Raw genomic sequence first — 27,110 nt, forward strand, 5'->3', positions numbered from 1 at the left:
GTGAATGGGAACATGAAAGTAGGTGTCGTCCAGGTCCAAAGTTGCCAGGAAATTCCCTTCCTTTCACTGTCTGAGCATGTGCTGCAACGTGGCCCTCCTGAACTTTTGGGATTTCAAGTACATTTTGAGGCATCTTAAGCCTAGGATTGGCTGCCACCCTCCTGACTTCTTCCATACCAGAAAGTATCTGGAGTACACTCTAGAGCCCCGGAGGTGCTGGAGGATGGGCTCCATTGCCCCCTTTCTTATCTTAGCCTGAGCCTCCTACAGCAGCTGGGCCAAGTGCAGTTGCTGACACAACACAGGAGGAATGCGAGGACACCTGTGTTGGAACTCCAAGGTGTGCCCCGAGGAAGAACGCCCAGCAGTTGTTTGTCTGTGGTGATGGTCTTCCACTCGTCGACAAAACTCGCTAGTTGGCCTCCCACTGGTGTGAGCAGGTGGGGTCTGAATCCAAGGCTGGTTCAGGCCTGCTTGGGCGCCTGCATCCTGGCCTGCGGGCAATGACACTGTCCTCTGTTGTCATATTCCTGCAAGTGGTCTCTGTAGGCCTCCTGAGTCGTGGAACGGAAGGGTTGACTATAGGGGTGTTGTACCCCTTAGAGGACTAACCAGACTTCCCTCTTGAGGATTGAAAGGACGATGACCTCCGCTGTTGCAATGTACCCAGCGAATGCGCCGTCTCCGTGTTCATCTTAATCGCCTGGAGAGACTCATCCACGGTATTGCCATCAAGGTTCTCCCCATCAAAGGGCATGTCCACTACTTTGGACTGGACATCTCCTCTGAAGTTGGTAGCCTTCAGCCACCCCTGTCAGTGAAGGGACCCGTTGCCCATCTGGCAGAACCCAGTATCCACGATGTCCACAGCCACCGTGATGGCGTGATCAGGTGCCACTTCACCCTCCTGGAATGGGGCTAGGGCCTCGACCTTCTTGTGCTCCGGCAGGAAGTCCAAAGGTGGTCCGAGCTTATACCACAGCTCTCTGTCGTAGCGGGATAAGATGGCCAGGGCATCTGCGGCCTTGATGGTGGAGGCTACGGCGTAAATTATGTGCTTGCCCATTGCATCCATTGTCTTCCCCTCTTGATCAGGAGGCACCATGGCTGAAAATGATGGGTTCTCTGAGCGCTTCGGGGCGGCGGCAGAAAGCACAGTCAGGAGAAGGCTGTGACCCCAAGCACCCAGGAGCTGATTCAGGAACCCTGTATATGTTCTCAGCCTATCTTGCTTGGGAGGCACGGTACTCAGTGTCTTCATTAAGGCCAAACCCTCCTCCCAGACATCATCCAACAGAGGAATGGACATGACGGTCTTCTGCCTGGACTCGCGTCATTGGTAGAGAAACCCTTTCTTCTTATTCTCCTCTGACACCAAATTGAAGAGGGTAGAGGCCCGCGATATCATGGTGTGAAAGGAACTTACCAAATCCGGTGGCAAAGTCCTGGTGGGCTCCTCTGCACCCAGCGGCTCTCCGTCTGCTGGTACGTAGTCATTGAACTCATTGGTATGCGTCACTGTAGTTTCTGTATCCGTACCTGTGCCTGTGTGCGGGGGCTCCTCTCCTACCGATGTCAAGGTCCAATGTCAAGGCGGTGGGGTTGTCGGTTGATGCCTCGCACCAGCTGGGTCCTTTGACCTACACTTTGGCCTGGATGGGTGCTTGGTTGGTGGCCTTGCGCGGCTCCAGGACAGTCTTTGCTGTATCTCCGATACCAGCGTGTGCAGTGTCGTAATGATGTCCAACGACATGTCCCTGGGTGCTGGTTTAGCGGTGTAAGGGGCAGCCGGTAACGGCTTCGGGTTTAAGTGCCACCTTTGGCTAGGTGGCGATCTAGGTTCATCCCTTGGAGACCAATCTATGGGCACGGTCTCAGGGCCTCCCACTTGGTCTGAGAAGTAGTCCATGGGCAGGTGGTGGTCATCGTCAGAGCTTGAGTAGATGTGCACAGGTTCCCTCGATGCATCCTTTGGCTTTGTCGGAGACACTCTCCCCTGCCTGGAGGGAATGTACATATGCATTAGCCGCTCCCTGTCCTTATCCGACTCCTTGTAATTCCCCGACTCCTTCAGGAGTGTGGGGACGATGGGAACTGCCACCTTCACAGTGGCGTCAGCAGATGTTGCTGGCGGTGCTGCTGCAGAAGCTGTATGCTGTGGTGGCAAGGCCACTCGTGGGGTTGCTGTCCTTGTGATCATAGAGACCACCTTCGTTACTAGGCTGCCTTTTCGACGAAGTTGTGATGGTCATCAACGAGTTGGATGCAAAAGTTTTTGTCAACAGGATCACTGTCGACAAGGTATGGTCGTCAACGAAGTGGACAACCTGTACGACAAAGTGGTCATCGACAAAGTCATTGGGCCTCATTACGAATGAGGCGCTAAAGCAACAACAGCGCCAGTAGTGCTACCGGCGCCGTTGTTACTATACCGCCATATTACGGGATCTGCTTGCAGGTGCCGCTCTGCACGCCTGGTCAGACCAGGCGTGCAGAGCGGCAACCGCGAGCAGAAGTCGTGATTGCACCGGCACCGCTATGAACGGTGTCGGTGCAACCATGCTCCCCACCCCGATTCTGCCCTATGGGGCAGAATGGGGATCGGGAGCCCGGCCATACCAGCACCCACGAATGGGCAATTACCGGCCCATTCAACTCGTAATGGGCCGGTAATGGCCCATTGGCTGGTGCCGAGTTTGGCACGGCTACCGCAAAACTCGTAATTAGGCCCATTGCCTTGGTCGCAAATGGTGTCGTCGACAGGGGACGAGAGGGCGAACCTGAGAAGCTCTCCTCTGCAGGCTTGTCCGGAGATGGTAAACAAAGCAGATGTAGACGGCGATGGAGATTGTACCCTTGCCAAATTAGGATCTGTGGCAGCAGCAAACCCAGCGGGACCTGTAGCGTTGAGCTTGGCCTTCTTTTGGACCCCCGGAGATGGGGCATACTCACAGGACCTCAGCCTCTTCGCAGAGGGAGTTCGCTCATGGGACCGGCAGGTCCTGGATGAGGCATGGCCAGGCCCGGAGGCAGCGTCAGAGGCCTTCCCGCAACTTGGACCATGCTGCTAACCTGCTGTAACGGTCCTTTTTTGTCTTCTTCGAAAACCCACAGCAAATCTCGCATCCCTCCTCATCATGGGCCAGATGCAGGCAATACAGACACTTCTGATGTCGATCTTCGACATAAACATTTCTGAGTACACATTTCATGCATATCTTGAAGAGACTCCTCTTCTCATCAGACATGGTGGGAAGCACGAAGTAGGACCATTCCTAGACGGCTCGAAACCTTTGAAGAGAAGATCTGCGATGACATTCACCGACAACGGATCTCCACTCCTGGTAGTCGACCAACGCTCGAACGATGGAACATAATCAGTCAAAATACTATATTGCATCGAAAAAAACTAGCAAAAAGGCTTGAAGAGCAAGAAGAGGGGATTCCCAACACTGAAACGTGTGATAAAAATCTTAAAATGGCCACCAGGGGTGGAGCTTAGGAAGACGACTGTCATTGGATGGGGCAGTAGGACCCAAAGGACATTGATTGGTTATAGAGTAAAATGCAGTTTTCAAGCTAAAGCGAAACTGCTTTTTTCTTTTACTGAGGATTCCCAGCCTGACGGCAGGTAATATTCATGAGCATGTCAATCCATGCCAGACCCCATGCTGGTGAATATAATTCATCACCTTAACAGTTTCTCAGCATTGCTGCACTAAAATGATACATTGAACCACACATATCCAAAGTTGACCCTGTTCCTTTTCAGGCCTGCCACTGTTCTTACCTGAAGAGCCTCCTGTTGATCGAGGAGAACTGGCTGGTAAGCGAGCAGGGCTAGTAGGCATTGCTGGTGAAGGAGTCTTCATTTTAGTGCTAGGTACAGGTTTCACCATGGCTACTGTTTCTTTGGGTACCTTAAAAGACAAACAGAAAATGAAATGTAACAAAGATATAATTTTCATGTATCTCGATGACTATGTAGTTTTGCCTACATATAGGATGCAAAAGCCTATGATTTGCAAACCAATGACAAGCATTTTCCCAAATGAAAAAAAGGGATGCAATACTGTAGCAAGGATATTGGTGATGCATTATTGGCTTTTATACTGTCATCTTTACTACCCCCCACTTTCAGAAGTATGTTTCCATCAAGAATCGGTTCTGTGTAATGTTCTTGTGGAAACAAGAAATCCTAATCTTACAATTAACCATAAACTTTATCCAACTGATATTCAAGGCATGAGATTCCAGTTCAAATATTCATAGAGGCACTTGGTCACACCTTAGCATATTGTGTTCACCTTAGCATCTAGTGCAATGAAAGACTATAATTGATGATGTAATCTCTGATACGGAATATGGTGTAAACACAGAACATGTACAAAGATTTTAGACTGGATTTTTCCTCTACATAACTTCATTGCACGGCAAAGACAGCAAACACAAAAGTTTCCATCCATTTCATGAAGGCCATGGAGAGAACAAATTACTCACTTGTAATTGTGGTTCCAAGCTTTGAGGTGTATACATGTTAGCACTACTCAAATGTTTTCAAGAGACCAGGTTGGACTGCCTGTTATTTGAGTGATGCAACCAGCTACAGACAAGGCTGTAAAGCGGAATGGTGTTTTACTTCCCATTACTGGAGGTCCCCATTGCAAAACCGCCTGCTTCGCCCTGATGATGTGACTGGGGGTAACTCAGGGGGATTGCGCTCACCTTCCACAATGTGATGAGGGACTCAGGGGCAGTACGGGTGCCGGAGCAGGAGGCCACCAAATTAGTTCTGCTCCTGCTACAGGTCCTTGTTATACGATGTCTCCTGTTTGGTCCTGAAGGTTTGTGTGGTGGGCAACTCAGGGGGCTGGGCCCACCACCAGCTCTGTGATGTGGGGCACAGGGATGATATTGAGAGGATCCCTTGTTCTTCAACAACACCAGGGGCCTGGAACAAGGTAACACCACATGAGGTCTACTGCTGCTGCCAGCCCTCTGAATATGCTAATAAGATGAACAAATTACTTACCTCTGTTAATGTTCTTTCTGATGGATGTCTCTTGTAAGGATGCTCATTTTAAATATATTCTTCACGCTTTCGCAGATCTAGGAATTTTTCAACAGCAGGTGGCGCCGTGCAACATTGGCATTGATGTCCTTCGATGTGCCTCATCCTCAACACCAGACATGACGTCAGCGTCGGTATAAATCCTCTCACCGTGCCCCATTACCTCAGTTCAATCATTTGCTTCCTGGGATCCGCTGCATTGGGGAATTACCATGCAAAAATCAATACTGGTGGAAAGGTTACTGAAAGATCTTGTAAGAGAGGAAGAGAGCGAGAGATAAATTGAGGGGTAGGATGACTGTGACACGTACCTCGTGAGCGTGAAGCCAAGATGGGCAAGGAAAGCCTCTCGAGGATCACGAGACAGCCAGGGAGTGGAGACAAGGAAGACCTGTGAGCCAGGAGCGACCACTTAGGGAAACCCTCAGGGGGATGTAAACCAGAAGTGTGGTGAGGCAGGAGGATGGTATTGATGAATATGGTAGGAGGAGTTCCTCCAGCAACCCAGGAGTCAGGATACCGGGAGCGCAGCAAAAAGAGGCAGGACGGGGAAGGACTACTAAGAGCATACGAAGCAGTCATTAGAGTGTCCAGCAACACAAGGAGGAGCAGGGAAGCCAGGATGCCAGAGCGGGAAAAAGAAGAAAGAACTAGGAGTGTGGGCGCATAGGAACAAACCGAGTGTTGTGGAAGCATGTTATTTTATACTGGATGTGGTGCAGGCTATTCCGGTTACTGCGCTGCGCTGCTCTGTAATTCGTGCAGAATGGTGGGTGCCATCTTGGATGTAGTGCTGTGACCTCCTGTTGATACCATCATGGTGGGGGCAATGCAAAATCCAACCTGCAACGCTGTAGGACAGCGAGGTTATGCCGCCACCGATTACAGAGTGTTAGGGAGAATTCTCCAGAATGGCTAATTTCCCTTACCTACTGAGTCCCTCAGCAGCTTTGCTGGATTTCTGGGGTTTATTTTTTCACCTGGTCACAGTGTGAGTCTTTTTTTCCCACTCTTACATGTGTTTTGCTGTGTGTATTTAACATTTTCTTGTGTTCATAGACTGTGGAGTCTCACCTACTCTAGAGGCATCATCTTTTTACTTTGTGTTACACAGCACCTTCAGTGCAGTGACACAGGGTTGTCTTTTTGACTTCCCAACTCCGACTCCATTTTTCTGAGACTGACTACTGTCTTTCAGAACATGTAAAGTTGCCATTGACTTTATTAGTCGCTTTTAAAACTCACAGACCCAGTACAAACTAACTTACATAGAGTGCTGGAAAGGGTTAATACTTATCCCTTTTTGTCTATTTCTCTTAGAGCATTGTTTCGCTCCCTTTTCATTAAGACTTGGCTGGTGGCAGTGGAAACTACCCTATTTTTCCTACCGCAGTTATCTTAAATAGCCCTGGTATTGTTTTAGGCTATCTTGGTAGCCTCAAACTTAAACCCGCTAGACCATATACGTTTTTATACGGTTCCAGCTGGGTTTATTCGGCATTTCTTTTTGTAAAAGACTTTCTCGTGTTTTTCTCTGCGTGCCAAACCAGGTTTGGTTCCTTTGTTCACCGTCCTTTTGCGGGCTTCTACGCAGAAGCCCTCCTTAGGCACCTGTATGTGTGGGGGGGACAGGATGTGAGAGAGGGGTTTAGGACTCCCTGCACAGGGTCTCCTTGGAGACCCATGTCGCACTCTAATCTGATTGGCTGTGGTGACTGTGCTGGTGTGGCAGCCACCCTGCTGTGTGATTGACAGCCAGGCTGTTTGAATGGGGGAAAACTGCTTAAAAAGCAGGTGTCTGGGTCAGGAAAGGCAGAGTCGCCACTGGAACGAAAGAACCGAAGAGGAGCTGACAGAAGAGGACCCCTACAACGACTAAACCGCCCGGTGAAGCCCTGCTGCAGGCCCAAATCTTCATACTCCAACGACAGGGAAGACCTTCAAGGAATCTTCTCCCCTTGAGCTGGTGGGAACAACCAGTTTGCCAAACTGCTCGTCAGGTCTCCCTCCTCTGGTCGGATTTGCTGTACAGAGCTACAGTGAACCAGATAGCCAGGAGGAACGGACCCTGCTTGCGTTTTAAGGAGCACACCTTTTATTTGTTGCTTTGCTCTGCTGCTGGTTTCTTCCCTGGGCAGTGCAGGACCCTCCAGTCTTCCTACTTCGTGTCAGTCCGACAGTCGCTTCAGGAACGTGAGCCTGCAGGACCTGCCAGGAACGTCCGCTTCAGCTACAGCCTTCTTATTTATTTTAGGTACTGTTCAAATCCCGTTGTTCGTTTCGTCCAGCTGCAGTGAAAGTGTGTGAAACCTCTCGCCAATCAAAGGCTTGTCCTTCTCCACTCTTTAAAGTAACTTTTTCGCCTGACCAACTTCGTTCTGAAATCTTGGCAAAGACTTAACCACGAACTACCCTGAACTGTATGATCTTGCGCAAAGACTCTGTTCCATTGACTTTGGGCCAGGTCCCTTGAATCTGATTTCCTCATTGTAGTTCCTTTTTCTAGATTGCCCTGCTTACTTATTTGTTGGTGTTGTTCAATTCTTGCCTAACTTTGTCTTTCCCTCCCTTTCAAATTGCTGGAGTGCCATTTTCCTCACACTTCATTTTTAAGCCTAACTTGTCCATAATCTATTGGGTGCGTTGTAGTGTATTAGTAACGTGATTTTTCAACTGTTTTACTTTAGTGAAATGTTTCACAACTGATGTGTAAATAAATGTATATTCTTTTACTCAGAAACCTTGAGTCAGTGTTTGTTGGAATCATAGCAATTGCTGTCCTTTGTGTAACTATTGATACTGCTCACTTACTCTTGAGATAAGTCTGGCTGCTCATCCATCGCTACCACTTTACTGTGTAGTACAGGCTTGTACCAAAGGTGAATTTGTACTGTCACTTGTAGTCTTAATTGTGTGTGGTGTTCCCAAAGGGTACTGCATATAATTCTGCCTAACACAGAGCGAGCCGAGGTGAGTCGAGATCCTGACAGGGAGGGTGATTAGGAATCTGTGGGAGGAGCATCCATCAAAAAAACATTACCTGAGGTACGCAATGTGTTCTTCTAATGGATAGTGTCCTCCCACTGATTACTCATCGTAGACATCCTCTGATAGAAGTACCTCTTCTTCTACATTTACAGCAGGTAATTTTGCAATACCACCCTACCAAAGCGGGTGTCCTGACCCGATAGAGTGTCAAGGCAATCGTTTTTTGAGCAGTGCTTTAAGTGGGGTGCTAAATCAAGGGGAGGCTATCATTAGGGGGTGCGGCCTAAGTACAGGTACAATTAGGACACATACCCTAGCGAGAGCCCCCCATCACCTAAAAGGGGGTGGGGCTGGTAAAAACAAGGAGGGCTGGGGCGCACTGGCAATATTACCTTTGGTGTGCCCAGTCCCTCCTTTTGGTGAGCCCCAGCTCTCGCACACAGCAGGCAGTCCTTTCATTGATATGATATGGCATTTATAACGTGCCTGTATACAAGTGTTTCTAGGCGCCAAAGAGCTGCGTGGTTGAAGGGTTGCCTACGGACAAATGCAGGCAACCCTTTAATCAACCAGCTCCTTCAGGGAAAGGGCTACCTGCTGCGTGTCTCTGTACTCAGAGACAGGAGGAGGACTGGCGTGCCCAGCTCTTCTTGTGTTTCTGAGTAAAGAGCCATCATGCAGAATGAAGCCCTTTAACTATGCAGTTAAAGTCTTCATGCTACGTGATGACTGTTTGCTCAGAAACAAAATGAGAGAGGGGCACTCCAGCTCAGTTCCTATCTCTGAGTACAGAGACATCATGCAGCCTGTTTAGCCAAACAGTTTGAAGGTAAATGTCTGACTACAGGTGTTACTACTTCCAATTAGAAAAAAGAAGAGGCAATGCCTATTCTTTTTTCCAATCCGAAGTGCTGACACCTGAAGGCAACCCTTTAACCATACAGTGCTTTGGCTACACAGGCTGCCTGAGATGTTGGCATGGACGGGGCTAGTCTGGATGAGCCCCGGCAGGCCCCCAGCTCGGGAGACCTTTTTGGTAGACTGTCAGGGCTCGGCGTCGGCTAGCCACAGCCCACTTAAAGCCCTCGTTTTGAAAACACATGCAGAGAAGACCATGTTGTTTTATTTTTTAAATGTATAAAGCGCACAACAGCTTGGGGGCATCGTGGCACTGTTACAAGAAGGCAACTTAGTTACATTACACATACAGAGGTGCTACATATGCAGATTACATACAGTTGAGTATTAGATGAAATTGCTTTTTTACATGATAAAGTGTGAGTAGCTAACAGTTGTTAAATTCAAACAAATAGCAGTGGTTTGATCTGGCACACGTCTAGAGTTGGTATCCATCTCTGAAGTGCCATGTAGCAGCTTCTCCTCCAGGGGAGTGTTCCCAAAATTGTTCAGGGATGTATTTTCCTGCTGTTGTGTAACATTCTGATATACAAAAATGATTAATCTAGATATTGGCCCTCATTATAACTAGGCCGTGCAGAATTAACAGGCCAGTATTACTGTATGCTGGCACGTTACCGCACCGGCCAACTACGTATTTGCCGGTGAGGCAGCCGGAATGACCTCCAGCTAAATGCTGGAGCTAAATGCTGGAGGTCATTCCGCCATCTTACTGGCAAGAAACGTCAGTATTATGTAATATATGCAAACTCCCCCATGGAGTCCTATGGGACTTCCATGTGTGGGATGTATGGATAGATGAAAGTAACGTCCTGAAGATTGAGTGACACCAACCAATCCAAGAGCTGAACAGCCTGGAAGAACTGCAAGAGTATTACCATTTTGAATTTGTCTTTCCTGAGGAACTTGTTCAAGCACCTCAGGTACAAGAAGGGTTGCAGTCCTCCGTCTTTCTTTGGAACAAGGAAGTACGTTGGGTACTAACCCTGGGTCTGCTCTGATGAAGGCACCAATTTTAGGGAACCTTTATCCACCAGCAGATCTGGAGACCGTAAAGGATGCACAGTTGGATGGTAGTCCGGTGGTCTCTCCAGGAAAGGCAATAGCCTAGTGTACCCACACATTCGAAATAATGCAAAACCATTCTACTGAATGCTGATCTAATGTTCCTCATAGTGGTGATTGATGGGAGAATCCCTTAAAGTGGTTTTGAGGCTGTGGATGCGGCTGATGGCATGAATGGGGCAGTTCTTTGTGCAGGCGTTCCACTTCAACCTCTTGCTGGGCGAGATAGTGTTTGTTGTCCCTGTCTTTGAGCTGCCTGTCCTCTACCGCTTTGATTGAGGGAGAGCTAACAAAATTATTTAGTTTTCCATCCTTGCCTAGATGTTTGTGCTGTTGATGTATTGCTGTCCCTAAAAACGTAGCTGCAGCTTTTGAGACTTAAAGCTTTTCAAGACTGTCATTAGCCTTATGATTGAACAAGTATGAGCTATCAAAGGGCTTGTCCAGCAGTTTGAGTTGAACATCAGGCACAAAGTCCGATTTCCACAGCCAGGAGAATCTTCTGGATACTGAGATAGTGCCCATGGCCCTTTCTACACAGTCTGCTGCATCCAATCCTGATTGAAGAGACTGGCATGCTGCCTCCTTACCTTATGCAATTAAGTTCTCTATTTTTCCAAGACTAATACCATGGGCATGTTCAAGGAAGAGAATGGCTCAAAAGCGAATGGTATCTGGTTGCCATCATCATAGATGGATTGGAATGACAGCATATAATCTGTTTGCGATAAAGGGGAGTACATCATTATCATCGTCAAAAGCTCAGTCAAGGCAGTTGGGTCCTTCAAGAAAGCACTGATGGAGGAAAGGACACCAGTGGTCAACAACGTCGACGCTGTGTTGGCAACCTTCGAAGAAACCTTTTCACCCAGACTCTTAGGCATGCAGGTTGAATTTTTTTCAGAGTCCCTGCAAGTCTTCGATCACATGGTGTGTTCCGATTGGTCTATTAGTCTCAGAGGAAGGAGCTGAAGGAGCAGCCTTCGAGAATACATCTAACATTTTCTGCCTGAATTCTTCCCATTTTTCTGCCACTGCACATTTTAAGGGGGAACGGTGCCTGACATTGGAATCCGTTGAGGATGAGTGAAGGTATGTTATTTTTCTTTGATGATGAAGAAGAGTGGTGAGAGTCGCTCCTGGAGAGTAATGTTTTCCTATGTTTCCTGACCCTTTTCTTGGGCCTCTCCAGAGATTTTCGGCTACAAAGCTCCGGCATTCAGAGGACTTTCTCTTTAAAGGTGTTGGCTAGACGACTTGGACCCCAAGTGTCACAGAGCCAGCTTTGATTACCTCTTTTTCAAGGCTTTCATTGTCATTGACTAGCACTAGCCACAGTCGTCAACTTCATGGGTGCATGTATGACAAGTAAGGTGAGTGAGTGAGACTAAGTGCGAGTGAAGAGGCATGGGTGAGGCTCAGTGAGAAAAAGGTGAATGAGAGAGTGCAAGGAAGGTGATTGTGAGAGGATGGTTGGAGTGGAGTGTAGAGAGAGAGAGGAGAGTAGAGAGTAGGGAGGAAAGTGTAGTAGAGGGTAGTGGGAGAAGAGTAGAAACTAGTGGGAGGAACATGGAGAGTACAATGGGGAACAGTAGAGTGGAGTGGGGATAGTAGTACAGTGGAGAGTAGTAGAGTTGTGAGGGGAGAGTAAGAGAGGGAGATTAGTAGGGAGCGGGGAAAAGTTACAGGAAGAACATTGGAGAAACAGAGAGTGGAAGAGAAGGAGAACAAGAGGAGAGTGGGAGGAAGAGAAGGGGGAGAGTAGAAGAAAGGAAAAGGTAGGAGGAAGGAGTACAAGAGCATAAGAAGCAAAGACCAAGTGAGAACTGTACGATTGAAAGGCACAACTTCTTGAGAACTTTTCTTCTTGTAGGACCCCAGGTTAGGATTAACATAGAATTTCTTGGAGGGAGCAACAGAGAGAAGGCGACTGACTTCAGGAGGTCAACATTAGCCAGCCAGATCATAGATAGTAGTGGTTACGAACTTCTAGTGGCCATCTTTGGATTTAGGGATGCCAGGGGTAGGGTGGAAAAATCCCTTGGGAGATGAGAGAGTGGGCCGACCTTATCTGAGACCATACTCAAACCTTTTAAGAAAAGCCTTTGAACAGGTTTGAGAGTGTGTGTGTTCTTGGGGCCCTCTGTGACACTATGTGTAAAGAAGAACCTACTGTTGGGTGACAAAGTCCAATGCCTTGCTCTAAAGAATACCATTGTGTGGTTGAGAGGCAATTTACATCCTCAAGGTAGTGGATGATGGACTGGGGATGGTATGGGGAGGGTCCCCTGGTCCCAATAATTGGTCCCCATAAAGGACAGGGGACAATCACATGGTGCCAACCAGTGATGGGCCCAACACCGCCTTCATCAGAGACTTCATTGACCTGGTCACCACCATGTCCCTCACACATGCCAACATCATCTTCCTCAGCGACTGTAACCCCCCAGGCAACAGGGCCACCAATACGAGGAAGCTCTTCTCAAACTTCTCAACACCCTCTGCCTCACACAGCATACGAAAGACCCAATGCACGAGAAGGAGAAATTACTTATTGTAATGTTTTTTCTATGGATTCTTCTCCCGCAGATTCTGCATCTGATAGACATCCTCATCCAGCTCTGCTGCTCGGAAACCTTTTTGACAGGGGGCGTAGTGGACTTCGACTCAGCCGTCGATCATCAATCCGTCTTCCTCGGTGCTCTATCATCGGCTCGGGATGTGAAGTTAGTTGTTGTATATATACCATATCACTAGACCCCATGCTTCAGTTCCCCCTTTCTCCCCTATGCCCAAACGCTGCAGAGGAAAAACAACGGGATGGAAGGCTAACCAGCATGTAATAACATAACAATGAGAACATCCCAACGGGGAGGCCACGAATCAATTAGAAATTGGAAAACATTTTTCTTTTTTTTGAAAAACCAGCATCTAGTCAATAGAAGCGGCCACCTAAGAGTTGTTACAGTTGTTTTTCGCTTAGACAGATGTGTTAAGCCATAAGAACGTTCTGAATGGGCATGGATGGGAGGGGCGATGAGGAATCTGCAGGAGAAGAATCCATAGAAGTGACATTACAGTAAGTAATTTCCCCTTCAATGGATTTCTTTTCTCCCGCAGATTCCTAATCTGATAGACACCCTAAGCAGTTAGGATAACGGAGCAGGGCAGAAAGTGTTACTCAAGCAGATTTTGCAGAACTGCCCTACCAAACCGTGCATCAGCCCCACGTGCAATATCCAGAGATTAATGTTTGGTAAATGTGTGCAGGGACGACCAAGTGGCTACACGACATATGTCTCTTACAGGAACTCCTATCTGTAAGGCCGTGGAAGCCGAGACCTCTCTCGTTGAATGCGCCCTGCCTGCCGACTGATAACATTCAGTTATGCACAGAATAATCCAACAAGACGGGGTCTGCTTAGTTACAGCCACACACTTACGTGACAATGAATGGGCCATGAATAACTGGTCTGTCTTTCGAAATTCAGATGTCTGAGAGACATCAAAGCTTAAGGCTCTCTTAGGATCAAGATGCTGGAACCGATCTTCTTTCGAAGGGTGTGGTGGAGTGTAGAAGACAGGCAATTCAATGGACTGAGAAAGGTGGAATTCAGAAACCTCTTTAGTAAGGAAGCCAGGCCTGACTTTGAGGGAAAATGCCTGCAAATCACTAACCCTTCTGGATGACGTGATTGCAACCAAGAAAGCTGTTGTAAGAGATAACAGCCTTTTGGAATGTTGGAATGGATTTCTAAACTCTGACCTGGTGGACAGAAGTTTAGGATGCCATCCTAGTTTAGTGAAACAGGCGAACCTTCTGGACAAGTCAGACCAAACACAGTAGCTTGGCAGGCGGTCAAGACTAACCCCGGTGGTATTACTGCTGGGGCTATTAGCCCTACCACCAAACCCCCGGGCGCTATTAGCGCGAATCACGGGTTTGCCGGAACGGTAAGTCCCCATTCCCCATTGGGACCAATGGGGAATGTTCGGCGCTATTACCGCCAGTGGTAATAGCGCCGAAAATTGCAGCAGATTTGCCCCCAGCTCAGAGCTGGGGGTAAATCCGCCACGTCTGTGATTTGGCAGACCCTTGAATGTGGCGGTAATAGCGTTTCCGCTGCATTTAAGGCTTACCACCAAACTCGTGATGAGGCAGTAAGTCTCAGGAGTGATCAGTAAAAATACCAAAGAATACTCAAGGAAGGCGGTAAGGGTTAACGGTCACCGGTAATGCTACCGGTGACCGTTAACCCTTACCGCCTTATTACGAGGTCCCTTTGCGGGTTGGTACTTTAACGCCTGCTTTTAGTTACTAACTCAAGTCGCACTCTTGTGTGATTGGCCCAAGTGGTGAGCCGGCGGGCTCACCACTTAGCATGTTTGATTGACAGCTAGGCTGAGTGAATGGGGGTGTGCTGCATAAAAGCAGGGCTTTGGGGACTGGAACTTCAGAAGTCGCCACAGGACCTGAGAATCCGACGAGGGAGAAGCTGAGCCGACCTGCCATGACGACACCACCGGTGGAGCCCTGCGGAACCGACTCACCACTTCCCGACGACAGAGAAGATCTCCCGGCTGGAGAGGCTTCTTCCCCTGACTGGTGGGCACAACCAGTTTACCTTCTTTTCCTCGCATCCCAGGACGTCTTGTGGTCGAATTGCCCGTGCCAAGCACCCCGGCAACCGGATAGCCACTTACCACTGGACCGCGAATAAAAGGACCGCTCCTTTTACCTGAGAACTCCGCGGCTGGTTTCTTCCCTGGCAGTGCAACGGACTCCTGTCTTCCTCCCCGACGAGATCCTCTCTTCCCCTGGACGAAGCACCGACTTGCATCCGCTGCCAGGAACAACTGCCCCCGCTGGAGTATTCTCACAACTTTAAGGTACCGTGTCCGCCAGGCCTCCCTTTCTAAAGATTGCTACAAGGTAATTAGATGGCCGCCTTGACCATCTAACTGGTCCCTTTCTTTTGGTCCAACTCTTTCTGAACCTTTTCGAGACTTTTGTGCACTTCAACCGTGTGACCTTGGACGCATTTCATTCTGATCCTCTTAAAGTGGATCCGGCCTTCTGAACTCTAACTTCCCAGTTTTACTTTGCCTTCCTCTCTTGTTGTGTTCTTGTGAAAATGTTTGGGATCTGTTTCAAATGATACTCTGCTTTTCTCTCCCTTTTAAAACAAATTATTAGAGTGCCATCTACGTTAAGCGCTCACCGCTGTCTGAAAATAAGTGGGGCTTTACTCAAGACTTGTCTAATATTCTGCTAAGGGAGTGTATATCTTTTAGTGACCGTGTTTTTGAACTGCTTAACATTAGTGCCTGTGTGTTTTTCTAGATGTGGTTTTAAATAAATAATTATACCTTTTTTACACCAAGCGCTGGTCAGTGTTTACTTGTTCTACTGTGTTCTTTTGACCTATTGTGAATACTCTGTATACTGCCTAACTCTTCTTGAGGGAAGTCTGACTGCTCAGCCACAGCTACCAAGTGAATCTGTGTGGAACAGACTGCTACCAAGTGGGTTTACTGCCAAACACCTGTAGTCTTACATCTTTTGCAGTGGTCCCAGAGGGAACTGCACAGGTTTCTGCCTAACACTGGTGGCAGCGGTGGGATTTTTATTGAGTATACACTTTAGAGTGCTTTTTGAACACTTTAGGACAACTAACCACAGAGTTTAGCACTAAAAGAAGCTTTTTCTAACTATGTCTGCTATGGAGAATTATACCCAAGAATCATTGTCTGCCAAAACTGCTGACTGCTTAAAAGTATTGTGCAGACATAAGAATCTCTCTGAGAAGGGCAAGAAAATGGAACTTATAGAAAGATTGTTAGAAAACCAAAGTCTGGGTGGTACAGAGGAATCTACCCCCCCCCCCCCCAGCAAATGTAGAAAACAGTGATGGTATTGATCTGAATCAAAGTGTTGATAATGAGTCAGAAGAGGAAAGTGAACCTAATGAAGTTAGCCACTCTGAGCCTCTGTCTGCCTTACCTACTGTACCTACTGGGCCTATACCAGGTCCTACATGTAACCCTGCTTATTTTGAATTTGAAAAAATGAAGCTTGAATTAGAGTACAAACATTTTATTGCTCAATCTGAAAGAAACCATGAGCTAGAGTTCAGAAGAATGAATGCCCAGGCTGAGCAGAAGCAAGCTGAGTTAAGACTCAGAGAAATAGACCTTAATCATGAACTAGAAATGAAGAATTTGTCTGTGGAAAATGCTTCTCTCTCCTCTGGTTCCTCTAGGAGTTCCAGTCCAAAAAGACCCCGGATGCCTAAGGAATTAGTGGGTATGTATGAACCTAAGTTGGATGTGTTGGATTGGTTAAAAATGTTTGAGTATAATCATGGGCTCCAGGACATCACAGGGAATGAGTTACTTCCCTGGTTGTTCTCTAGGCTTCCCCCTGTTGCAACTGATGTGGTAATGGAGTTGGGGGAGGTGGATAAGAAGGATTATGAATCTGTGAAACTAGCTTTGATAGCTAGATTTGGGAAGACACCTTCCCAGTACCTTAAGAGGTTTGCGACCCTCAAAAAGCATGATGGTACCCCTTGGGCTACCTGGGTGAGTGAAAGTTTGAAAAACTTGGAGGAATGGATTAAGGGTTACAGAGTTAACACTTATGAAGGAATGAAGAATCTTGTAATGTTGGAGTCAATTTATGATGCCTGCTCTCCTGAGCTCAGACAGCACTTGGCTGATTCAAAGGAATTAGATTTCAGGAAGTTAGCTAAGGCTGCTGACTTGTGGGTTGCCAACAGGGCCACTCACAAGGATTCTGGGGCTACTAAGAAAAAGGATGAGGGAAAACAGCCAAAAAAAAAGGACTCCAAAGAGAATTCTCATAATTCCAATTCCAAAGAGGGCCCCAAACAAAACCAAAAGGGTAAGCCACAAGGGAAACCAAATCAGGCTAGTGTACCTCCTGGTGCCAAACCAGAAGGAGGTCAGAACAAGCCAACATTCCAGAAAGCATTTGGTAAATGCTGTTTGTGGCCCTACTGACCATGTGAAAGGAGATCCCAGATGTAAGGGTAAACCTTCAGGGGTCCAGCTTGTCTCCTTAGCCTTCGCTCCAGAGGAGGAAATACAAATGGCAACTGGAAACTTTCTATTACTGGCTGATGAACCCATTGGAGTCTCAGCCAGTGTTTCTTTAGTGTCTCTGGGTTTGTGGGAACAACAGAACTTAGATGTCTATAATTCTATCCCAGATAATTCTAAAGAGTATTATAAGGACATTGTCCAGGTGAATGTTCAGGAGACTCCTGCCATTAGGGACACTGGGGCCAGCATAACTGTGGTGGACAAATCGTTTTTTCAGGCTGAGGATGTTGCTAAGGCACCCAAACGCCTCACCAAGTTAGCTGGAGGGCCTGTGCAGATGCTTCCCCAATTACCAGTTCTCATCCAGTGTAATGACATGACTGTGAAGATACCTGTCAGCATACAAAGTGAGGTGCCAGGAAGGGTTCTGCTGGGTAATGACTTAAAAACTCTTGGAGTAGTGTCACATACCCCCAGACCTCCTAGTAAAAGGTTACAGGAGCTCACCAGACCTGCAATGGAGAGAACCATGAGAGGTGCTCCCAAGGAGATGATGAAGAAACAGATCACTCCTGCTCCACTGGAGATGTCAGCTGCTGTCTCTAAGACTTACAAGGAAAAGGGAAACCTAAAACTTCTAAAAAGAACCTCACAGCCAGCACTCCAGTGCAGCCAACAAGGACTTCCCCTAGGTTGTCCAAAGTTACATCACTAACTCCCCCTCCAGCTGAGGCTGAGAGGGAGGTACAACCCTGTGTGGTTGGACTAGACTCTGAAGAAGAGCTAGTCGAAGGCCAGGAACTCATTGGAGATCTGGATCCTGTTGGCCATCCTGAGCTGCAGTCTTTACTGGCAGAAGGTGGACCCAACAGGGCAGACTTCAGTAAGGGACAGGGAGAATGTCCAACTCTGGAAGGTCTTCGCCACTAGGCAGATGCTCAGGCTGAAGGGCAAGAGCCTAGGAAATATAGGTTACACTGGGAAGATGGCCTCTTCTACAGTGAACCAACGGAGTCTGCATCTGGAGACAACAAACGACTTGTAGTACCCCAAGAGAACAGACCACAGTTCTTGCAGTTAGCCCATGAGATTCCTTTGGCTGGTCACTTGAGTTTCAAGAAGACTAAGGAAAGGCTCTCACTCTACTTTTATTGGCCAAAGATGGGGGCTGAAGTAGATAAGTACTGCAGGAGCTGCCACACCTGCCAGACTTCTGGTAAGGTTGGCTCCAAGAATGTGGCACCTTTAGTGCCTCTCCCTGTAGTGGGAGTCCCATTTGAGAGAGTAGGGATTGACATTGTTGGTCCCCTTGATCCTCCAACCTCCTCAGGCAACAGGTTTATACTTGTTGTAGAAGACCATGCTACTAGGTACCCTGAGGCAATTCCTATGAGGACTGTTACAGCTCCGGCTGTGGCTAAGGCCCTCCTTGGTATTTTTACCAGGGTTGGGTTTCCTAAGGAAGTAATCTGACAGGGGGTCGAATTTTATGTCCCACTACATGAAAGCCATGTGGAAAACCTGCGGAGTTACTTACAAGTTCTCAACCGCATACCACTCTCAGACAAATGGGCTGGTTGAAAGGTTCAACAGAACCATGAAGAGCATGATAGGTGCTTTAGAGGACCCCCTTAAAAGAAAGTGGGACCTTCTACTGCCATGCCTTCTCTTTGCTTATAGAGAAGTCACTCAGGAGGGAGTAGGTTATTCTCCCTTTGAACTTCTTTATGGTCATCTGGTCAGAGGTCCATTGGCCCTGATCAAGGAAGGGTTGGAGAGTGCTCCTTCCCCCAAGCCAGTCAGAGTGACTGACTATGTGATAGGTCTCTGAAGGAGAATGTCACAAATGATGGCAGAAGCAAGTGATAACTTGAAAGCTGGACAAGCATTGGTCAAGCACTGGCATGACCAAAAGGCTAACATGGTTGAGTTTACTCAGGACCAGCTAGTTCTCGTTATGATTCCAACAAGGCAGAGGTCCTTGCAAGACAAATGGATGGGACCCTTCAAAGTTGTGGGTAAACTTGGAGAGGTCAACTATCTGGTTGACTTGGGCAATCCCAAGGAGGCTCCAACAGTCTTCCACACCAACAGACTAAAAGCGTATGTCTCCAGACCTGATGTAGGAGCTTTGCTTCTAGCATCATCAGAGGAAGAAGAAGAGAGTGAGGCTCTTCCGGATCTCCTCAGAGGCTTACCTTTAGACGAAAAGATTGAAGGCGTAAATCTCTCTTCAAATGTGACACTTGAGCAACAGGAAGAGTGCAAATCTATGTTAAATCAGTTTGCCTCCCTGTTCTCACTTTCACCAGGCTTGACCCCGTGGGGACAGCATGAGATACTCACTGGTGACTGTCTGCCAGTCAAAAGCAGAGGATATTGAATGTCAGAGAATGTAAGAACCCACATCAAAGGTGAGGTCAACAAGATGCTTGATCTCGGGGTAATAGAGCCCTCTACTAGTCCATGGTCTAGCCCAGTTGTGTTAGTACCAAAGGCAGGATTTAAAGAACTTAGATTCTGTGTGGATTACAGAGCTCTTAATGCAGTCACTAAAACTGATGCCCACCCTTTGCTAAGGACAGATGAGTTGGTGGATAGACTTGGTGCAGCCAAGTTCCTCAGCACATTTGACTTGACGTCAGGCTATTGGCAAATAGCCCTGACAGACCATGCCAAGGAGAAAACTGCATTTTCTACCCCAGTTGGCTTATACCAGTTTAAGGCTATGCCTTTTGGATTGAAAAATGCACCTGCTACATTTCAAAGGATGGTAAACCAGGTTCTGAATGGGATGGAGGACTTCTGCATGGCATGCTTGGATGACATAGCAGTGTTCAGCAATTCCTGGGAAGAACATGTGGACCACCTGAGATATGTTTTGCAGGCTCTTGGAAAGGCCAATCTGACCATAAAGGCAAGTAAATGCCCGATTGGAAAGAGTAAAGTGGTCCACCTTGGACATGAGGTAGGAGGTGGAGAAATAAGGCCTTTGCCCAGTAAGATTGAAGCTGTGCAAAATTGGACAACACATACTACTCAGACTCAGGTGAGAGCCTTCTTAGGCCTCACTGGGTATTACAGGAATTTCAATGAGAACTATGGGTCCATAGCTTCTCCACTGAATGTCATCTCCTCTCCTAAATTCCCTAAAAAGGTTAGGTGGAATGAGGAATGCAATCAGGCCTTTGAAACCCTGAAAAAGGCTCTTTGCCAAGCCCCAATACTCAGAGCTCCTGACTACCACCAAACTTTCATTGTGCAAACAGATGCTTCAAAGGTAGGAATAGGTGCAGTACTCAGTCAACTGGATGGGAAAGGTAGGGAGCACCCCATTTGCTTCATCAGTAGAAAACGGAAGGATCCTGAAACAAGGTGGGCAATCATTGAACGAGAGTGTTTTGCTATTGTGTGGGCTCTGAAGAAGTTTAGGCCATACTTGTATGGTTGTACTTTTGTCATTCAGACTGACCACCAACCCTTGAGATGGTTAATGCAAATGAAAGGGGAAAACCCAAAACTATTGAGATGGTCAATCTGCCTGCAAGGGTTTGATTTCACCATTGAGCACAGGTCAGGGTGTCACCACCAAAATGCTGATGGTCTCTCTAGGATGTATGTCATCGACTAGAGGTATGAGATTCATCCAGGAGTGGATTAAATCCTCCTGTCCATTAGTCTTGGGGGGGGGGGCGAGTGTTAGGGAGAATTCTCTATTTAGGCTGAATTCCCTAACCTAGTCCTAGTGAGTCCCCCAGCAGCTTTGCTGGATTTCTGGAGTTTGTTTTTTTCTCCTGCCAAGAGTGAGACTCTTTTTTCTCCCACTCTTGGACATGATTTATGGTATTCCTTTGACTGTTAATGTGTTTTATGGGCTATGAGTCCTTTACTCCGTAGGGTCTCATGTGTTTTTTCTATGTGTGTTACACAGCACCCTCCGTGCAGTGACACAGGGGTGTCATAGTGACACCCCACCATAGACTCCATACCCTGGGACTGACTACTGTCTCCCAGGGCATGTAAAGTCACCATTGGCTTTACTAGTCCCAAATTATGAACAGAAACCAGTACAAACCATCATATTGTGGACGTACTGGTCGGGGCAATTCGATTGCCCCGGGGTCTGTTAGTCGAGGAGGCACGTCTCCATCCCCCCTGATCGAGTTTTGGCTGGTGGCAGTGGATACTACTTTTTATATTCGACCGCGAATATATCCCTATGGGATTTTCCCATTGCTCGAGGCTACCAACTTTAATTATTTAATTCTCATAGCCTCGAACATACCGCCGGTTTATTTATTTAATATTAATTCGCCGGTTGGTATTTTTTGGCAGGACTCGATTCTAAAATGGCATTTGTGTTCTCTTCTGTGACTCCAACCCAAGTCGAGCCCTTTGTTCCACTTTTGGCGGGCTTCTCCACAGAAGCCTCCAAAAGTGGTGCCACTCTGTCTGGGTACCACAGGGGGTGTGGGAGGGGGTTTAGGCACCCTGGACTGAGTTACCTTGGTAACTCAAGTCGCACTCTTGTGTGATTGGCCCAAGTGATGAGCCGGCCGGCTCACCACTTAGCATGTTTGATTGACAGCTAGGCTGAGTGAATGGGGGTGTGCTGCATAAAAGCAGGGCTTTGGGGACTGGAACTTCAGAAGTCGCCACAGGACCTGAGAATCCGACGAGGGAGAATCTGAGCCGACCTGCCACGACGACACCACCGGTGGAGCCCTGCGGAACCGAATCACCACTTCCTGATGAGAGAGAAGATCTCCCGGCTGCAGAGGCTTCTTCCCCTGACTGGTGGGCACAACCAGTTTACCTTCTTTTCCTCGCATCCCAGGACGTCTTGTGGTCGAATTGCCCGTGCCAAGCACCCCGGCAACCGGATAGCCACTTACCACTGGACCGCGAATAAAAGGACCGCTCCTTTTACCTGAGAACTCCACGGCTGGTTTCTTCCCTGGCAGTGCAACGGACTCCTGTCTTCCTCCCCGACGAGATCCTCTCTTCCCCCGGACGAAGCACCGACTTGCATCCGCTGCCAGGAACAACTGCCCCCGCTGGAATATTCTCACCACTTTAAGGTACCGTGTCCGCCAGGCCTCCCTTTCTAAAGATTGCTACAAGGTAATAATAATCCCTTAACCTTCTGGACTGGGCTGGCTGCCTTGACCATCTAACTGGTCCCTTTCTTTTGGTCCAACTCTTTCTGACCTTTTCGAGACTTTTGTGCACTTCAACCGTGTGACCTTGGGCACATTTCGTTCTGATCCTCTAAAAGTGGATCCGGCCTTCTGAACTCTAACTTCCCGGTTTTACTTTGCCTTGCTCTCTTGTTGTGTTCTTGTGAAAGTGTTGGGATCTGTTTCAAATGATACTCTGCTTTTCTCTCCCTTTTAAAACAAATTATTAGAGTGCCATCTACGTTAAGCGCTCACCGCTATCTGAAAATAAGTGGGGCTTTACTCAAGACTTGTCTAATATTCTGCTAAGGGGGTGTATATCTTTTAGTGACCATGTTTTTGAACTGCTTAACATTAGTGCCTGTGTGTTTTTCTAGATGTGGTTTTAAATAAATAATTATACCTTTTTTACACCAAGCGCTGGTCAGTGTTTACTTGTTCTACTGTGTTCTTTTGACCTATTGTGAATACTCTGTATACTGCCTAACTCTTCTTGAGGGAAGTCTGACTGCTCAGCCACAGCTACCAAGTGAATCTGTATCGTACAGACTGCTACCAAGTGGGTTTACTGCCAAACAGCTGTAGTCTTAAATCTTTTGCAGTGGTCCCAGAGGGAACTGCACAGGTTTCTGCCTAACACCGACCTTGGTTGGAGTTACAGAGACGGACACAAACGCCATTTTAGAAAAGAGTTCTGGCAAAAAGACCCAACCGTTGATTTAATATTAAATAAATAAACCGGCGGTATCTTTAACATTGCACCAAAAAGTGGTGCGTTTAAAATCAATGGGAAAATCCCATGGGAACTATTCCGGTGGAATATTTTGCGTGTTAACCACTGCCACCAGCCAGAAACTCGACAAGGGGGGACTGGACAGTGCCCCCTTGAAAACAGACCCAGGGGCAATCGAATTAACCCCTTCCAGTACTTCCACAATATGATGGTTTGTACTGGTTCTGTTCACAATTTTTGGACTAGTAAAGTCAATGGTGACTTTACATGCCCTGGGAGACAGTAACACACACAAAAACAGATGATACCATATGGAGTAAAAAAAAAAACCATAGCCCATAAGCACACCAAAAGTCAGAGACATACCTCAAATCATGCCTAAGAGTGGGAGGAAAAGAGTCTCACTCTTAGCAGGAGAAAAAAACAAACCCCAAAAATCCTGCAAAGCTGCTGGGGGACTCACTAGGTTTGGGAAATTAGCCTTATAAGAGAATTCTCCGTAATGCATGACATTGAGGAACCAGCGAAAGATGGAGTTTTCGTCGGAGTCTGCATACCCAAATAAGGAAGTCCCGGGTCAGCTCGATCTGGGGAAAAGCAAAGGGACAAGATGGTCAAAGAGCAAAAGACTACACGGCACAGCCATTTTAGGCACTGCCCACAGTCACAGGTCATCTGCGGTAAATGCAGTATGGTTCACTAATTAGTAAAAATACTATTACAGTAAACCCCGAAATGGCAACAAAGCAAAAGACTAAAAGGGAAATAGCCTGAAGGAGGTGTCAGTTTCCCCATAACAAATTAGCAAAAGTCAAGGGGAGAGCAGCTGAAGGCTATGCTCCACTGGAAAAAGTCGGGTCAGGATAGCCAAACAAAAGCAAAAGGTTTGGGGGGTTAATTATATGGAGGGAAAATTACATTCAGAGAAATCTTTCTTAACATGGAACAAGAGTGCATGGGCTCCAACTGAGCCACCATCAAATAAGTCAAAACCAGATTAAGATCCCAATCTGGGACAACAAAAGGGATTGGTGGAAACGTATTGAGAAGGCCCTTCAGGAATTGGACCATGACCGGAATAGTGAAGAAAGAACCATGATCCAGGGATACTTTTAACACAGACAAGGCTGCCAAATATCCTTTGACTGTGGTAACCTGAAGTCCTGCTGAGGCCAGTAACAGAAGGAATTCCATCACTGTAGTGGTGGGGCAAGATATGGGGTCAATCTCGCGCTCGCTGCACCACGCCTCAAATCTTCTCCACCTGCACACGTACAGCGATCTTGTAGACGGTCTGTGTTCAGCCAACAACACCTCAAGTACTTCCTCTGAGAGGTCCCTGTCATCATAACCCATCCTCTCAAGAGCCATGCATATAGGTAGAGGGAGTCTGGGGTCAGGTGAATCAACCGACTTTTGGACTGGGTCAGGAGGTCCGGATGCCATGGTAACCGGTGAGGTGGACAGATGGACAGATCCAAGAGATCGGAGTACCACATTCTCCTCGCCCAGTCCGGGGCGATCAAGATCATGGTCGCTCAAAATCTCTTCAACCTCCTGAGAACCCAAGGAATGACAGGAATCGGAGTAAATGCGTAGTGGAGATGGAAGGTCCAGTCCAGCAGAAACACGTCCCTAGGTGCGCTGTTTGCTGGGAATTCCCTAGAGCAAAACTGTTCGCACTTCCCGTTGGACTCCGTGGAACAGATGCACTGCTGGGGTATCCCAGAGAGAGAAGACCTATTTCAGGACTTCCTGGCACACAACCCACGCGTGTGAGACCATGCTCTGCCTGCTCACGGCATCCGCCAAACTGTTCTCTGTCCCCGCCAGATGAACTGCCGAGACCAAGATCTGGTTCTCCAGTAACCAGAACCACAGTTGCATCGCCTCTGTGCAGAGTGGACGAGAGCTCACTGTTAGGCAGAAACCTGTGCAGTTCCCTTAGGGACCACTGCAAAAGATTTAGGACTACAGGTGGTTGGCTGTAAACCCAATTGGTAGCAGTCTGTACCACCCAGATTTACCTGGTAGCTGTGGCTGAGCAGTCAGACTTCTCTCAAGAAGAGTTAGGCAGTATATAGAGTATACACAATAGGTACAGAGATACAGTAGCACAAGCAAACACTGACCAGAGCTTTGGTGTAAAAGTATATAATTATTTAAAGACACACTTGTAAATCACACTAGCACAAAGAGGTAAGTAAATTCAACACACAGTCACTATTATATATATACAACCCTAATTACTTATTAGACAAATCTTAATGAGAAACACCACTTATTTTCAGACAGAGGTGAGCGCTTAGCATAAGATGTCACTCTAATAAGTTGTTAAAAAGGGAGGGAAAAAGGCAGAGTTATGAAGCACACAAATTTCAATACTTTTCAAAGAACCACAGTGAGGCAGGTTAGGCAACGTCTACTGGAGAGCAAGGAAGTTCAAATGCCAGGCCCACTCTTAGAGAGAGCAAGCAAAATGTGTCCAGGATCACACAGTGGGGTTAGGCTTAAAGAGTCTTTGTAGAAAGTTCACAAAAGATTGAGATCAAGTCAGGAAAAGTTAGTTAACAGGTCCCAGGCTAACCCAGGTTAGAAAGTCGAGGATTTACTGTCACCCCAAACGATCTGTCGCAAGGGAAGCCAGGCGAGACACAGTACCTGAAAGTGGGAAGAACGCTCCAGCGGAGGCAGTTGTTCCTGGCAGCGGTTGCAAGTCGGTGTTTCGTCCAGAGGAAGAGGAGGTCTCGACGTGGAGGAAAGCTGAAGGTCGTTGCACTGCCAGGGAAGAAACCAGCCGTGGAGTTTCCCGGTTACAAGGTACCACCCTTTTCTTTGCGGTAGTGGTAAACCATGGTATTCCGGTTGCCGGGGTGCTCAGCACGGGCAAGGCGGCCACGAGATGGTCCAGGAAGGCGAAAAGACAGGCAAACTGGTTATCCCCACCAGTCAAAGGAAGAAGACTCTCCGGACTGGAGATCTCCTCTGTCATCGGGAAAAGTGGTGAGATGGTTCAGCAGGGCTCCACCGGTGGTGTCGTCATTGCAGGTCGGCTCGGCTTCTCCCTCCTTAGATTCTTTAGGTCCTGTGGCGAGTTCTGAAGTTCCAGTCCCCAAAGCCCTGCTTTTATGCAGAAAACCCCCCATTCATTCAGCCTAGCTGTCACTCAAACATGCTAAGTGGTGAACCGGGCAGCTCACCACTTGGGCCAATCACACAAGAGTGAGACTTGAGTTGCCGAGGCAACTCAGTCCAGGGTGCCTAAACCCCCTCCCACACCCCTTGTGGTACCCAGTAAGAGTGGCACCACTTTTGGAGGCTTCTGTGGAGAAGCCCGCCAAAAAGTGGAACAAAGGGCTCGACTTGGGTTGGAGTCACAGAAGCGAACACAAACGCCATTTTGGAACCAAGTTTCGGCAAAAAATACCAACCGGTGAATTTATATTCATTTAATAAACCGGCGGTACGTTCGAGGCTATTTTAAAAAGTGGTAGCCTCGAATAATGGGAAAATCGTATAGGAATATATTTGCGGTCGGATATAAAAAGTAGTATCCACTGCCACCAGCCAAAACTCGGTCGGGGGGACTGGACAGTGCCCCCTCGAACAACAGACCCCGGGGCAATCGAATTGCCCCGACCAGTACGTCCACAATAGGATGGTTTGTACTGGTTCTGTTCACAATTTGAGACTAGTAAAGCCAATGGTGACTTTAAATGCCCCTGGGAGACAGTAGTCAGTCCCAGGGTTTGGAGTCTATGTTTGGGGGCGCTACGACACCCCTGGGTTACGGCACGGAGGTTGCTGTCTAACCCATATACCAAAAACACATGAAGCCCTACAGGGTAAAGGACCCCATAGGCCATAAAACACATACAAAGTCAAAGGAACACCTCAAATCATGTCTAAGAGTGGGAGGAAAAGAGTCTCACTCTTAGCAGGAGAAAAAAATAAACCCCAAAAATCCAGCAAAGCTGCTAGGGGACTCACTAGGTTTGGGAAATTAGCCTTTTCAGAGAATTCTCCCTAACACTCGCCCCTCCCAGACTAAGGGACAGGAGGATATAATCCACTCCTGGATGAATCT

At 47.6% G+C, this 27,110-nt stretch overlaps 1 protein-coding gene across 2 annotated transcripts in view; it reads right to left on the minus strand.

Annotated features, from left to right (window-relative positions):
• MYO15A (myosin XVA) overlaps nucleotides 1-27,110 on the minus strand; it is a 3,541,761-nt gene that overhangs the window by 1,694,178 nt on the left and 1,820,473 nt on the right. For both annotated transcript variants that reach the window (XM_069645706.1, XM_069645705.1), the window contains exon 40: nucleotides 3,791-3,920. In XM_069645706.1, coding sequence (XP_069501807.1) covers nucleotides 3,791-3,920 — 130 coding nt within the window. The remainder of the gene's footprint in view (nucleotides 1-3,790; nucleotides 3,921-27,110) is intronic.

The sequence above is a fragment of the Ambystoma mexicanum genome, chromosome 2p, assembly GCF_040938575.1.
Source record: "Ambystoma mexicanum isolate Mex_15411 chromosome 2p, UKY_AmexF1_1, whole genome shotgun sequence".
NCBI classification, from domain to species: Eukaryota; Metazoa; Chordata; class Amphibia; order Caudata; family Ambystomatidae; genus Ambystoma; species Ambystoma mexicanum.